The following is a 17,013-nucleotide window of genomic DNA, read 5'->3' on the forward strand; positions in this document are numbered from 1 at the left end:
AGAGGCACATAAAGTCCTATGGTTTCCTGTTCGTTTTTTGAACCTTTTCTTGCAGCCCTGTCAGCCCATTCATCGTAGAGAATACCAAGATGCGAAGGAACCCAGCAAAACGTAATATGTGTTCCTTTCAAGCTTAAAAGATGTAAAATGTGGCTGATTTCTATTATGATTTTGGATTTGTTCATACAATTTGATGAGTTTAAAGCACATAATACAGATTTGGAATCAACGCAAAACAAGACTTGTAGAAGGCAAACTGGAAGACCAAGAATATGATTTAGAGCCATAAGAACAGCAATAAGTTCAGCAGTGAATATTGAACGATTTTTACCAATATAGTATGATCTTTCCGTTTTCAGTTCTGGTTTAACGAAAGCTGAACCTGCTTGGCCATTGTCTAATTATGAGCCGTCTGTGTTGATCTGTAAATGACCACAGTATCTATTTTGAAGGTGTACTCGGACTTCCGTTGCCATGATATTAGGATTTTCATTCTTTTTAATGTCAGTATGATTAACATCAAAATGTGCTTTATTCATCTCCCAGATGGGGTATGGACTTACGGTCTTCTGTGTGTCTACGTCATCTGAATTAATTTCAGACTCTTCGAACAGGTTTGACACAAACGTGCCAATGGGTGTTGAATAAGATATCTTTTTAGCTCTTTTGGGGAAGTTGTTTTCGGATGTAATTTTTACTTCCTCTGATGTACAATGTTCAGTTGGTGAACTTCTCAATACGTATTTAGCACAAGCGAGGCTTCGGTATTCATCTAAAGGTAGTACTCCTATTTCTTTGTATGTTCCGAGGGTCGAAGCATGGAAAGGTACACCAAGGGCAAGTCTATATGCTTTACAGTCTATGCTTTGAAGGTTTTTTTTAGCAAATATTTTGGAGCATTGAAAAAGACTTCTTGCCCATAGGATAGTTTGGATCGAATAAGTGATGATGATAAATGTTTCAAAATCGTTGTATCTTGTCCCCAGTACCGTTTACTCACAATTTTGAGTAGGTTTAAAGATTTTCTTGCTTTTGTTATTATATATTCAATATGGCTCTTCCAAGTTAGTTTTGAAGTATCAATCCTAAAAACTTAACAGTATCTTTATACTGAATTGTCTCATTTTCAATCTTAAATGTTGGTAACTCTTCTGGGTTTGTACCATTGTTAAAAAGCATAATGTGTTTTTTTTATGTTAATGTAAGACCATTATCAGCAGTATATCTATTTAATCTATTTCTCTTTGGTATATTTTCTTGATATAGTTTAAAGCCCTTTTGGATGTATTCCGTTTCATTGTTACATTCATCCACATACATATATCATCTGCGTATTGCACTAGGATCATCTTTTGACAAGTGTTTGGGTAAGTCGTTCAACAAGATATCAAACAGAACAGGGGCAATAACAGTACCCTGGGGTAATCCCATGTGAAGAGTTTTAGGATTTGAGTATACTTCTTTCACTCAAGAAATCTTTGATATAATCATAGAGATGTCCTGAAAAGCCAACAGATTTCAGTTTAAAGAGTAACTTTGCATGCCAAACTTGATCATAGGCTTCTTCACATCAAAAAAAGTTGCAAGAACGTTTTTCCTTCTATGGAATTGTTGTTTTACATGTGTTGTAAGTTTTACCAAATTATCAATTGCAGATCTACCTCTCTGAAAGCCCGCTTGGTTAATTGGGATAATCTTATTTTTATGACAATAGTACATTAGCCTTCTCAAGATTATTCTTTCCATTAGTTTACCAGTATGTGATGTTAGTGCAATTGGCCTGTAGCTGCTCTTATCTGTTTTGCATTTTCCTTGTTTATGAACTGGAATCACAATAGACTTTCCATTGTGCTGGCATCAAACCATCAATCCAGCACTTTTGAAAAATCTCAAACATTAAAACAACAAAATTTTCTGGTAAATGTCTCAGCATCTCATTTGAGACTGCATCAAGTCCTACAGATGGTTTCTTTTTAGGGAGGGATACAAATGCTTCTTTAACCTCGCTGAGCGTGAGTGGAGCATTGATATACTGACTATTATCAGGACTTGGATCTGTATAATCACTTTTGCTCTCTTCTTCGGTTCTGTGTTTTCTGTTTTTAAGTGAGAGACCTTCCAATCGCATAGACTCCTAGAACATTTCTACAAATGTTTCTGCCTTCTCTACATAGGACGGAAAATCTTTGTCTTTTATCTTAATAGGACCAGATGACAAATTTAGAAGAGGTATATGTGCTACTTGACCTGTCATTTTTTTGTATGAAGTACCACCTGCCTCGTAAAATAGTTTGGAAATAGGCATGCTGCAGTTCAGTGTTTATGGTACAAAGCAAAGAAAAATACATCCTAATTGTGAAGTTTGGACCAACTCCGTTATAATGAATCTAAAAAATTCCTTTTTCAAGGTTTTTCCAGGACAAAATAGTATGAAAAATCCAGTATAATTTTTTCTATGGCACAACCACGTAAGGTAGGGTCTTGAAATTTCACAAAAATCTTAGTTTTCACATGTTCTTCAACTGTGCAAAATTTCATAACTCTATATGAAGTAGTACCTGAGATATATATATATATATATATATAATATATATATATATAAATCCCAAAAATGACGCCAAGCGCCCCCTGAACTGGACAGGCTTCGCTTTCTTCCTCAAGTCTGTCACGCCTCTTACCTATTTCCTCACACGTGGACATAACTTGACTGGCATATGTCTTGATCGAGCCGATATCTTTCCTGATTGAAGCCATATCAAGTGTCAATGATTAACTTCTGACCTTGCTGTCGTATGGCCTCCAAGATCTGTGCTGCCATGTCTGGAGAGATGCCGGAGGGGGGGGGGGGGGGCAAGTGGAAGTCTGGCCGTGGTCAGTGTCAATGTTGTCACTGCCTGTGGCACTGTTTGCTGTGCCACACCCCTGACGGCTGGGGTATCACTGTTCACAGGGCCAGGGTTCAGCTCCACATCGCCATCACCATAGCAGAGAAAGTATGAAGCCACAAACACATACAACAGAACTTCCAGTTTGCTCCGCACAGTGATATCTCCTTTGCGCATTTTCATCACAAACTGCACGCGTTTCGTCATGAAGCTGTTGTAAATCCCAAAGAACAGTCCGCACGTAGCATGGAAACACAAAATGTTCGCAGGCATGGTCACTTTCGGCTTAAAATTTTTATACAACTTTGATCAGCATAACGCAGGTAACCCAGGTGTACAGAATGCAACTCGAAAATCAACTGATTGATGAACTGATTAACCACTTAATCGAAAAAAAAAAAAAAGACCAGCGCTTGAATCACACGTCCTTTCCGAAAAAGCAGTTGATCATGAAGACAGAAAAGTAGGAAAGGAAAGAATACAATAAAAAGAGAACATATCTGCAACAGAAGTCCAGGTGGTAGCTAAATAACACTGAGAAGACCCGCATGCCCACGGTACAGTGACGATTGAAATCCTACACAGTTATCCGTGTGAAAGACTAGGAAGCACGGGAACGAGAAGACTGTGGCCCATGTGTCAAGGTTGGCGATTGTGGGAGAGGTGGGGTGGGAGGGGAGGGGCTGGTACGTTGCCCCATCAAAGCGACACGGTACACTGGTTTTCACCACAGCTATCCCCGTCACCGCCACTCACAATGAACAGCATGACGTGTATGTGTGTAAGTCTGATCAGATGCAGGCATGCTATGTGATCGTGAGTAGCTGTGTAGTGTCTGAACGTGCGGCTAGCAGCATCGTAGTGTGCGTCATCGAACAGAGCGAAGAAGAGAGAGACCAGTAACATCGTATGGAAGACTTCCAAAGATGCGCTCTATGGACAACTGAAGGGTGGACAACGTGACCAAGGCAGGCATTTCAAGAGCTACAAAGACATCTTGAAGGCCAACCTCAGAGGCTGCAACATCGACACTAGTGACTTCCTGGGAAGATGTCGCCCTTGTAAGAACACAGCGGAAGCAACGGTGTACCCAGGGCACACAGACATTGGACAGCAATAGAGCAGCCGCCATCCAGGAAAAGGGGAATCGGAGAAAACAGGACCCATCCTTGCAGGGCTCCATTCCATGCAGCGTCTGTGGACGACCCTGTGCCTCAGGGACTGGTCTTTATTCCCACGTGAGGACCCACTACAGCAGATGACCTGCCTGCCTACTCATCCGTTGGACACGACGGGAGATTCCAAAGAGACCTAATCGCTGGAGCAAAACAGCACAGATTGTACATCATAGACAGCGGAAAAGAGAAAAAAGTGTCATGGCACGCTCGAAAAAAGAAAGTGGGGTGGACTGGGAAGGCAGAAAAAGCAGGTGTCAGTGAAGGAAGAAAAAGTCAGAAAGAAAGAGATCAATAGAAAAGAGGAACTTTCTGGCACAGAAGTTCCAGGTGGGTATGCTATTTACACTGAAAGACCCCGGCATCCCCACTGGGTACAGTGAGCGATTGAAATCCTACCAGGTTTTCATGTGTGTGGAAAGGACTTAGGAAGCGACGGGGAAACGAGAACTGACACGTGGCCCATTGTGTCAGGTTGGGGGATTGTGTGGAGAGGGTGGGAGGGGGGAGGGGCTGTGTACGTCTCCCCATCACAGCGGACACGGTGACCTGGTTTCACCACAGCTATCCCGCTTCACCTGCCTCACCAATGAACAGCATGCGTTTGTATGTGTGTATGCTGATGAGTATGCAGGCATGCGTATGTGTGTATGCTGGTGTGTATGCTGTGTATGTGTGTGTACTGGTGTGTATGCAGGCATGTGTATGTGTGTGTGCTGGTGTGTGTGCGAGTTCGAGAGCGAGAGCGAGAGAGAGAGAGAGAACTCAGAAACCACTCCATGGTAATAGCTTAACAGCCCCAATGACATGGAAGAGAGACAGAAAGAGACAGAGACACATTGAGAGAGAGGGGGAAAGAGACAGAGACAGTCTATGCCAGCACTGTAGCAGTGGCACAAAGACTGAACTGCAGTGTATGTTTCCCAACCTGCGATGACCCGCCCGATGGAAAGACAGCTTCAGGGAGTCATCGTCAGACGACGCGTATGACGTCACGCTTCCCAGTCTCTCGCGCATCTTCCCATGAATCTCTGCGACTGTCACGTGACAAAGTCCATGGATTCAGTTTTTTTCTTCTTTTTTTCATGGAAATGAAAGACGCATAATCGTGCCGCGGTAAAATAAACAATAAACAAACTCTTGCTTAACCCTTTCACCGCCAGTCAATTTAGAGTAAAAAATTCCCTTGTGGTATAAACACAGAAAAGACAGTGGCTAAGAATAGCTGGATTCATCGAGTGATGTATACAGAATATGGCTTATCATACCACCGAACATTAAAAGCAGTAGGTTCATGGATAACAGACCAATGAATGGTCATTCTTCAGTGACATGGGTCCTCTACCACGCTTGTGCATAAATGCGAGCTTGGCGGTGAAGGGGTTAAGACATCTCACACACACACACACACACACACACACACACACACACACACACACATTACGCTTAACTGCATAATCTATGACGGACTAGCATATATGAGCTTGTACAGAAGTGCAAATGGATAATAAATAAACACATGAACAAATGAATATATATATAAAAAAAAAGATACATGAATGAACGAATGCATCAACGGATGAATAAACAAAGGAAGCATATGGGGCAACTAAATCCAATCGATGATATTAAAAACCATGCCATTTTTCTTCATTAAACGCCGGATTTTGACTGCGCTTTCCCATTTGTCGTATGAATCAAATCGATGCCTCTCATGGCTCCATAATTTACAAGATGTAGTAAAACATCGAAACACACACACACACACACACACACACACACACACACACACACACACACACACACACCAAACAAACAAACAAAGAAGTTAATGAGCCACACAGACCAAACCACACACTAACAGGCTGACAAAGGTTTCTCACACTCAGTGACATGGTATATGTCTTGAAAACCAACGCTTTCTCATCGGGACAAACGTCAATCTCATGAGTTACAAATACCAAAACGTGAGGAAGATTGCATCGCTGATCATTGTGATGGTCACTGCAACACCAATAAATGCCCTCGCCTTCAAATTCTGAGGTGGGCTCATGCAAGGAAAAGTTGGACTTTTATGTATGACATGTATGACTTTGGCAATGGAAAAGTTTGTCTTTGACAAAGGAAACGTTTAGCTTAGATGGAACAAAACCAAAGAATTGTTGGGTTTCGGTAAGGGAAATTCTGGCAAGGGAAAAGTATGTCTTAAGCAAGGTTGCCTTGGATCAGTAGTAATCACTATTAACCACTACCTGACATGAAAAAGGTGATTGTACAAACACAGTGATGATGACGATAATGATGAGACGCCAAAGTGAAACGACCTGAAAACTCACTCTCTGGATCTTCTTGCTCCTCCACCTCAAACACCTCGGTCAGGTAGTTCTTGAGGAACTGGGCGAAGGGCCCGTCATGGGACATGAGCTGCTCGTAGCTCCCTCGTTCCGAGATGCTGCCGTCAGTCATCACGATGATCTCATCCACCATGGGCAGCCAGTGCACCCCATGAGTCACCAGCACTCGGGTCTGACACAGTGACACGTCGGTCAGTGTCTGGGGTCTGACACAGTGACATGTCAGTCAGTGTCTGGGGTCTGACACAGTGACATGTCAGTCAGTGTCTGGGGTCTGACACAGTGACATGTCAGTCAGTGTCTGGGGTCTGACACAGTGACACGTCGGTCAGTGTCTGGGGTCTGACACAGTGACATTTCACTCAATGTCTAGGCTGTCAGTGACTGGGGTCTGACACAGTGACACGTCAGTCAGTGTCTGGGGTCTGACACAGTGACATGTCGGTCTGTGTCTGACACAGTGACACGTCAGTCAGTGTCTGGGGTCTGACACAGTGACATGTCGGTCTGTGTCTGGGGTCTGACACAGTGACACGTCAGTCAGTGTCTGACACAATGACATGTCAGTCATGACTGGGGTCTGACACAGTGACACGTCAGTCAGTGTCTGGGGTCTGACACAGTGACATGTCAATCAGTATCTGGGGTCTGACACAGTGACATGTCGGTCAGTGTCTGACAGTGACATGTCAGTGACTGGGGTCTGACACAGTGCCACGTCGGTCAGTGTCTGACACGGTGACATCTCAGTCAAGGTCTGACATAGTGACATGTCAGTCAATGACTGGGGCCTGACACAGTGACATGTCGGTAAGTGTCTGGGGTCTGACACAGTGACACGTCAGTCAGTGTCCTGGGTCTGACATAGTGACACGTCAGTCAGGATCTGACACCGTGACATGTCAGTCAGGGTCTGACACAGTAGCAGGTCAGTGAGTGGGGTCTGACACAGTGACACGTCAGTTACAGTGATACTTTACTCAAGTGTCTGACACAGTGATACGTCAGTCAGGGTCTGACGCGGAGACACGTCAGTCAGTTTCAGTGGTCTGACACGTCACTCAATGTCTAGGCTTTGGCACAGACAATAAGATCCAACGAATCCGTAAGTCTGACAGAACAATCCTTACAATCATGCCGTATTCACACCCTGTAAAGACACTAAATTCAGCATTTCATTACTGAATGAGGGATGAGGCACCAGAGAAAGGAACAGCTGACAAGCAGCAGACTGACTAACAAATGTCTTGGTATTGCTACTTGCCGTAAACAGACATGGAGAGGGACACAAAATATGACACATATTTCATCAGCGAAGAAAACACTCGGCAGCTCATTCTGATTGAGACAGTTCAGGTCGCTATATGTTTGAGAACTATCTGCAAACGCTCCACATTCAATCGTTGAAAGTTGTGTGAATACTAAAATATAAAGTGAGACAGGAGGGAAGTTTTGCTTCAATTTTCTTCCACATAATTCAATTTCTAATTCATGGTCTTTTCATGTTAAGACATTTTAAGCTGGCTCCATTACAATGACTACTACAGAATAGTTTTTGTCTTGTGCTTAGCATAGCCAGTAACCACAATCCTTTTTTCACACAAAAAGTGACACCCCCCCCCCTCTCCTTTCTCCAAACGGACCTTTTTCTTGAGGACGCCGTTGGGCCCAATGACCTTGCTGAAGATGGCCTTGCCGACGTGAGAGTCCACAGCGCTGAGAGGGTCGTCCAGCAGATAGACGTCACTGTCACTGTACACGGCACGTGCAACGCTGACACGCTGCTTCTGACCTCCGCTCAGGTTGATGCCCTGCAGCCAGCAACACGGACATGATCTCGTCTGTTCTAGTCTCGACGTCTGTCTGCCACTCTGTCTGTCTGTCAGTCTTCCTATTTTTTTGTCTGAACTTGTTAATTTTATAGAAGATAAAGTTACATTGTTTGATTTACAATAGTCCGGACATTCAAGTAAGAACACGAAAAAAAAATAAGTTAAAATAAAAAGGAAAAGATATTCTCTTTCAATGTAACTCATCGTATTCTCACCGCCTTATATATATATATATATATATATATATATATATATATATATATATATGTATGTATGTATTTTTCTCTCTGCAGAGCAAGGGCCAAAAAGGAGATAAATCTATAAATAATCTATAAATCTATATCAACCAAGGATCTCCATGGATTCCAGTTTCTCTTGCTCCAGCTCTAGCCTCACATTGACAGCTAACCTGTATTTTTCTACCTGTTTTCCTGTCCATCAATCGGTCTGTCTGTCTAACCACATACCTACCAAACAGCCACCCACTTAGTCGCCAACCGGTCTGTATACCCGTCTGACAGTCAGCTCCACACGGCCTGTAGCCCTGCTCACCATCCACCCTCCTCACCATCCACCCCCCGCTCACCATCCACCCCCCGCTCACGGCTCTATTCAGTCACAATCACTTGTGTTCCCATTTACTCACGCTCATTTATTCCTTTCTCCCTTTATTAGTGAATGGAATTAAAAAGTTAACATTTCAAATTGTCTATATAATCCTCTTTTTATTGGCTCACTACGCGTAGTTTCAGTTTCAGTTTCTCAAGGAGGCGTCACTGCGTTCGGACAAATCCATATACGCCACACCACATCTGCTAGGCAGATGCCTGACGGCAGCATAACCCAACGCGCTTAGTCAGGACTTGAGTGCATGCTTATATATTTGTGTACCTATCAGAATGGATTTCTTTTTACAGAATTTTGCCAGAGGACAACACTCTCGTTGCCGTGGGTTCTTTTTCAGTGCGCCAAGTGCGTGCTGAACATGGGACCTCGATTTATTGTCTCATCCGAAAGACTCTACGCTCAGTGTGATTTTCCAGTCAAACTTGGGAGAAAGGGCGAGAGCGGGATTCAATCCCACAGCCTCACGGAGTCTTCAGCTGGGCTGCCACCTTCCTGCGGTGTGTTGTCTTCAGCGCATGTTGTAACGGAATTGCACACTCCGTCCCCACCTTGGTCACTTTTAAACAACATCATCTGAACTACAATGACATCACCTTGCATTTGCTATATAATTTAGAATAATTGCTTCTTTCATAAAATAAACATTCCCCTCTCTTTCAGGGTCGCGTGTTTGCACACACACACACACCACGATATATATATATATATATATGTGTGTGTGTGTGTGTGTGTGTGTGTGTGTGTGTTTCTCTCTGTCTGTCTGTATGTATGTATGTATAAACAGGCAAGCGCGCAGTATGTATCTATCATTCACATTAAGCGTCACATGCGCACAGACGTGTTAAACTGACCCCATTTTTGACAAGTCAGTTTTTAGATATATGCTGTCAGTGTGTTAAAGAGGAACATTTCATATCCGCAATCATTCCCAAACAAGTAAACGTCCTCGTTTTATATTTCTGTTAAATAGCTGAAGGGGTTACTTTCAGCATTCTTTTCAGTGCAGTGTGTAAATTCAACAATCTTTTCGATGTAAACCTGCTATGGTGGCACACAATTCTTGCTTTAAATGTGTCACTACCCATTTGAATAGTTTTCTTCAAAAATATCAGTTACATCTTATTCCAGATCTTTTCCGGCTTTGAGTGACATCACTCTGCATACCTTTTCACCAATCTCTGTCAGGTCCCCAGTTGGCAAGATGGTGACATCGCGCTCTAGTTCACAAAGGTCAAGGACGGCTTGGTACTTGGCCCGTATGTAGGCACTCCCGAACAGAATGTTGTCTCGTACCGTCGTGTTCCGAATCCAAGCCTGCTGTGGCACGTAGGCGATGCGTCCCTGTCAGCGTGACATGAAAAACACACTGCACTGTACGGCCTGGCAGGGTCTCCCCTGTTTGGTAACCCCATGGCGACCTCAAAATGCAAGCAGCCCAATGGGATGATGAATGCATGTTTTTGTCCTAACACGCATATAATATGCAATACTGCCTTTACACGCATAAAATATATAATAAAATTCGGTCATTCCTTCTTTAACATGCACGATTTCAAATTTTCTTTATCAATAATCTCCAGTACCATCGTCAAGAAGCTGAGCATTGTGAAAATGGGCTCGGTAGAGCAAGAAGTTGTCCAAAAGACAGCACATAGCTCCCCGTGGACTGCTGAGGCTGGAACTGGACACACTGAGGGCACACTGACCACACACTTCCGGTTAGCAAATGACTGCAAACAAGAAATTCGCTTCACTTTAAAGAAAACCGACCTGCATTCTGTCACATTGTCAACAAACTGTACGCAGTCAGCAATGGAGGAAAATGCGGAATTTTTAAACTCTGGAACGATGCTTCAAGACCAGTTACTGGGTTCTCAAGAACACCTTATAAAAGTTATGAAACAATGGACAAAGCACTTATAGTAATGCGACTTGTTGGACACGGAAACCCGACAATCTACAATGTCGATGAGTACATGAATGATGATGATGATGAAAGCACAGCCTAGCTGTTTTAGCACAGCCTAGTTGTTTTAGCACAGCCTAATTGTCTTAATGATTATCGTCCCGTAGCCTTAACATCAGTCGTCATTAAATCATCTGAACGCTTGATTTTGCAATTAATAAAAACCTGCATTCCTCCATCTTTTGATCCCTTTCAGTTCGCCTATAGAGCCAACGGATCAGTTGAAGATGCCACTAGCATCGGTCTCTACCACATCCTCAGACATCTCGAAAATCCTAACAGCTATGCCAGGATCCTTTTCATTGACTACAGCTCTGCGTTCAACACAATAGTACCATCAAAACTATATTTTATATTGAAAGACCTCTCGATGCCTCAGTCAGTTTGTGCATGGATCCTAGATTTTCTAAGATACAGATCGCAAGTTGTTAAAGTTGGTGACCTCACCTCCTCCATATGTATTATCAACACAGGCGCCCCACAGGGATGTGTTCTATCCCCACTGTTGTACTCACTATTTACATATGACTCGTAATGAATGTAACACCATGGTCAAGTTTGCCGACGATACTGCTCTAGACGGTCTGATTACGAACAGTGATGAGTCAAAATATAGGGAAGAAGTACAAGAACTTGTCAGCTGGTGTGATCAAAACAACTTAGAACTCAACGTATCAAAAACAAAAGAATCAATTTTAGATTTCAGGAAGACCAGATCTGACCCCTCACCACTTGTCATTGAAGACAAGCAAGTAGAGACCATCAGCGAATATAAATTTCTCGGACTGATCATTTCCAACGATTTGAAATAGGAGAAAAATACGGAAAAAATTGTTAAGACAGTGCCTGTGCTTTCTTCGGCGCCTCAAAAAGTTCAGACTTAGAAAAGAAATCATGGTTGATATCTACCGAGCAGTCACTGAAAGTGCGTTAACCTTTGCTATTACTGTTTGGTACGGAAACATTTCCAAGGCAGAAGTCGCAGCGCTGAACAGAATCGTAAAAACTGCCACCAAGTTTACCGGAGCTGATGTACCTTCTCTGGACGACAGAGTATAAGCGGCTACTTAACTAGGCAAAATCAACAAGCCAGGACATCATATCCAGCTTTTAGGATTTTTGAGATGCTCCCCTCTGGTCGTCGGTACTGAAATATAAGGACGAAAACCAATCGCTTCGCAAATAGCTTTTTCCCCAAAGCAGTCAATGCCTGTCTCTCGAACAAATCCAGTATGATTAAAGAAGTTGTGCAATCAACAACCACTTACTGAAGATCTAGTCATCAGCCCCATCCTCATGTGATATGCAGCTTATGTTTAAATGTGTGTGTGTGTGTGTGTGTGTGTGTGTGTGTGTGTGTGTGTGTGTGTGTGTGTGTGCGCGCGCGCGTGCGCGTGCGTGCACACAAGTTCTCATACTGATATGCACATGTATGTGTCCTGAATTCTACTGTATCTGTGTTTGTGTATGATTTTGGATGTATTTTTATATCACATTTTATGTTCTCCCCCCCACCCTCCTCCACCGCCCCCCTCCCATTATTCCTTGTGACCCCTGTACACTTGGTAATAATAATAATAATAATAATGGATACTTATATAGCACACTATCCAGAAATCTGCTCTAGGTGCTTTACAAAAACGCTTTTGATAACATAAAACATTATATCTATGTTACATACACACACCAAAATGTGACCACACACACACACACACACACACACACACGCACGCATGCACGCACGCACACACACACACACTGCATACATACATTTTAACATACATGTGTATCTAACAGCTACCCTAACACATACACACACATAGGCAGGCACATACTTACATAAACACACGCACACACAATACACATGCATGTAGTTGTGGGCCTGCCACAACTGAACTTATTGCTGAGGGAAAAGGTGAGTTTTGAGACGAGATTTAAAAGATGCGAGGGAATCAGAATGACGGAGGTTATCAGGGAGCTTGTTCCACGTCTTTGGCGATTGAAAAGAAAACGATCTGTGTCCATAGGTCTTACTTCTGACGTGAGGTATCCTGAGAAGTCGAGTATCAGAGGAAGAACGGAGCTGGCGAGACGGGGTATAGATATGGATGAGTTCAGAAAGATACTTTGGGCCAGATCCGTTTACTGCAGAAAAGGTCAGAGTGGATAGCTTATAGTCTATTCGATCGGAAACAGGCAACCAGTGGAGAGACTGAAGGAGAGGAGAAACATGGTCAAATTTAGAAGCTCTGCAAATGAGTCTGGCAGCGTTATTCTGAATTCGTTGGAGTCTGTCTAACAGGTATTTGGGAAGGCCGGCCAAAAGAGAGTTGCAGTAATCCAATCTTGAGAGAACTAGAGAGCATACAAGTGTCTTGGTTGCATCGGTTGAGAGATAGTGGCGGATAGAGCTGATTCTACGCAGTTCCAAATAGGCAACTTTACAGATATTCGAAATGTGCTGTTGGAAGGAAAGAGACTGGTCCAGGATTACACCAAGACTGCGAACAGAGGGAGAAAGTGAAACAGGTGTGCTATTGATCAGAACAGAGTCAGGAAAGGAAGGATGTTGACGAAACTTCTTTGGACAGGTTATCATAAATTCAGTCTTATCATCATTTAATTGCAGCTTGTTGAGAGTCATCCAGTCCTTTAGGCCAGCAATGCACTCCTGTGTTTGAGTCACCAGTGCATCAAATTCAGCTATGGAAGCCGACTGATAAAGTTGTGTGTCATCAGCAAAGCTCTCATGCGACATCGCATGATGACTGATGACATCCGACACAGGAGCCGCATACAGCACGAAAAGAACAGGACCTAGGACGGACCCTTGTGGGACACCATATTTCAAGGCAGATACTCTAGAGTATGTACCATTTACACACACTTTCTGTGTACGATCTGACAGGTAAGACGTGATCCATGCTAGTGCAGTGTCACGAATACCAAAGGAAGTTTTAAGTCTGTTCAAGAGGATAGAGTGGTCGATAGTGTCAAAAGCTGCTGACAAATCTAAGAGAGCGAGAACAGATATCTTATCCTCATCAAATCCCGAAAGCAAATCATTCACTATTCTAAGAAGGGCTGTTTCGCAACTATGACCACGTCTATAAGCTGACTGGTGGGAATTAAGTAAACCATTCTGCTCCAGATGAGCTAAGAGCTGAGACAATATGATCTTTTCTAGCAGTTTTGATAAAAATGACAGATTAGAGACAGGTCGATAATTTTCAAACAATTATGATCCAAAGATGGTTTCTTGATGAGTGGACGTACAACAGCAGACTTGAAGCTTTCAGGGAAACAACCAGACAGCAAGGAAGAATTGATGACATGAGTAATATGTGGCAGTAGAACATCAATACATTCAACCAACAAAGAAGACGGGACAGGGTCAAGCTCACAGGATTTCGGACAAGCGCTCAGACACACTTTCTTCACAAAATCTTCAGTAACCAGTTGGAAACAATGTAAAACAGGACCACTGTACACGCGTTCTTTAACGGGTGAAGAAGGAGACACAACAGAGTCAAGCTTCTCACGAATGCATGATATTTTGCCGGTGAAGAAGTCAGAAAACTTTTGAGGGAGTTCCTGCACCGAAAATGTTGTAGGGAGAGGAGTGTTTTTCATTTTACCTAGTAGATTGTTCGCAGCGTTGAAAAGCTGTTTGGCTGTGGTGCATGCAAGTATTTTAGAAGAGTAGAACTTTGACTTTGCCCTGTCAACAATGTTTGTTACATTATTCCTGGCTGTCTGAAAAATGTCCCTACTGATGGTCAAACTAGTGGCACGCCAGTGCCTCTCAGCTCTCCTCCTCTCCCGCTTGGCCTCCAACAGCTCTGGTCCCACGGTGTTGTACCAAGGCGACGGGGGACGATTGCAGATCAGGCGCCGAGTCGACGGGGCGTGCCTGTCGAGTGCAGCGCGTAGGACAGTGGATAGCTGGTCAGCAGTCGGCTCAAAAGGGATATTAGTCAGCAGGTCAGCTTTAAATAAGTCTAAGTCAATTGAGGTCAGTGTGCGCACCTCCCTATACACACGGGGCGTGGGAGGTTTGGTGAGGTTCAGATGACACGTCACACTGTGATGGTCGGAGGACAGGGTGTGTTCGACGGTGGTAGACTTCAAGAGGCAGTCCTCATTTCTGTGCAACACCCAATCGACGATGTGACCACGATTGTGTGTAGGCTCGGTTACAGACTGGTTAAGATCGAACAAACTGACAATTTCAAGTAATTTAGAGGTATAAAACTGTGTGGGTGAATCAAAATGAAAATTAAAGTCACCAACAATAAGTAGGGAGCCTGGTAAACTATTAGCGTATTCTAAGAAGTCCGGAAACTGTTCTATGAACATCGTATCAGAAAGTTTATTTTTCTTGTTTGGTGGCGGACGGTAGAGGCAGAACACATTGAGGTGGGAATGTGGCAGCGACAGTGAAAGCTGGGCCAGTTCGAATGAGGCATGGTTGAAGGGAAAGGCAGATGTGTACGTTGTGTGTGGGAGCAGCCTGTCTGACACAACGAAGGCGATTCCTCCCCCGCAAGTTTAGCCTAAGCTGAGACTGATTTTTTCAACGAATTAATTGCAACAGTATTCAAAACCGGTTCTGTCACTTGATAAAATAACAACAAACAACATATCCAAAAAGTAGAAAAAAGTAAGCGTCCTGAGATATAAAAAACTGCAGTTAAAGTGATAAACAAAAGCTCTATTCCGCGCTCTGATCCTGTCGGCGTACCGTACAAACATTCCATCACGCGCGGTGCGTCATCCCCCATATTTGGCAGGCCTGACCTCGCAACCCCGGAGTCTGAAACAATGGCGGCAAATGTGTTCGGCACTTGCGAAAGTGATCTAGGTGAGTAATACTATATTGTTCTTGCAAATTTTACACATAATGGAAGTCGTTGGTACTTCAGTGTTTCTTATATATTTAATCGTGTTTCAAGTCTGATGGATAATAAGAGAAAAATCGATGGGAACTTGTGTCTGGCACTGACATATATGGTCGCCGCTTATTGTCAAAAGTTGCTGTGTGTGGGTTTGTGTGTGTGTGTGTGTGTGTGTGTGTGGGGGGGGGGGGGGCTGTATGTGTGTGTAGGGGGGAGGAGGCGTGCGCATGCGCGCGCACATTTGTGTGTATGTGTGTGTTGCTGTGTGTGTGCCGTGTGCGCCAGTGTCAGTGTGTGTGTGTGTGTGTGTGTGTGTGTGTGTGCCATGTGTGTGTGTGTTGCTGTGTCAGTGTGTGTTTTGCCACATGTGCATATGTGTATGTGTGCCAGTGTGGGTATGTGTGTGTATGTATGTATGTGGCTGTACATGTGTGTGTGTGTATATATATATATATATATATATATATATATATATGGCTGTTCATGTGTATGTATATATATATATATATATATATATATATATATATATCATGTGTGTGTGTGGGGGGGGGGGGGCGTGGGGGGGTGAAAGAGGGTGGATGGGGTAAGAGGAGGAGGGGGGCATAGTTCACTGTAAGTTTTTCACGTTTCAGTTGCCGGAATCAGCAGTTGACCCACATGGTAAGATTCAGCTGAAATCACAAATTAAATAGTCAGATAGTTCTATGACAGTATAAGCTTCCGGTTTTACTTTTTCACTAAATAGCGTTTTTATTTATTTTATTTTTTTCAGATGTGATTGAGGAAGCATGCGTGCTTTGTGGAATTTCATTAAACTCAGGTGAAGAAGTAGTGAAACAGACCGAAAAAGGCGTCACTGGTTTGCAAAAAGCAGGTCGTGCAAGATGTGACAATAAACGTTTTTACATCGGTCAGAGTGTGCACAAATCATGTCGTCAAAATTACTGCAACGTCAATATTATCAAAAGAGATTTGAAAAGGCAGTTGGAAGACAGCAATACACAAGATCAACCATCTCTTAGATCAAAGAAGACCAAATTTGATATCTCTACTGACTGTCTTTTCTGTGGATGTCCAGCTAAAAGCAGCCAGAAAAAAGGAGATTCTGTATATCAAATCCGAAGCTTCAATTTCCAGTTGCAAATAGAAGAGCATTGTTTGCAACGGGGTCCAGATGACAAATGGGCTGAGAAAATTTTGGGTAGAATCAAAGCTGTCAATGATCTCCATGCTGCAGATGCCTTGTACCATCAGCAGTGCAGTGTCAACTTCAGGA

The 17,013-nt window shown here is 43.2% G+C and overlaps 1 protein-coding gene across 1 annotated transcript in view; it reads right to left on the minus strand.

The window, feature by feature from the left end:
• The window catches only part of LOC143277539 (ATP-binding cassette sub-family C member 3-like), a 129,656-nt gene that overhangs the window by 50,586 nt on the left and 62,057 nt on the right, over positions 1–17,013 (minus strand). Inside the window, exons 19-22 of the mRNA XM_076582419.1 lie at positions 10,038–10,214; positions 8,058–8,225; positions 6,397–6,586; positions 4,989–5,097 (exon numbers count right to left, since the gene is read on the minus strand). Of these exons, the coding sequence (XP_076438534.1) occupies positions 4,989–5,097; positions 6,397–6,586; positions 8,058–8,225; positions 10,038–10,214 (644 nt within the window). The remainder of the gene's footprint in view (positions 1–4,988; positions 5,098–6,396; positions 6,587–8,057; positions 8,226–10,037; positions 10,215–17,013) is intronic.

This window comes from Babylonia areolata, chromosome 34, assembly GCF_041734735.1.
Source record: "Babylonia areolata isolate BAREFJ2019XMU chromosome 34, ASM4173473v1, whole genome shotgun sequence".
NCBI lineage: Eukaryota > Metazoa > Mollusca > Gastropoda > Neogastropoda > Buccinidae > Babylonia > Babylonia areolata.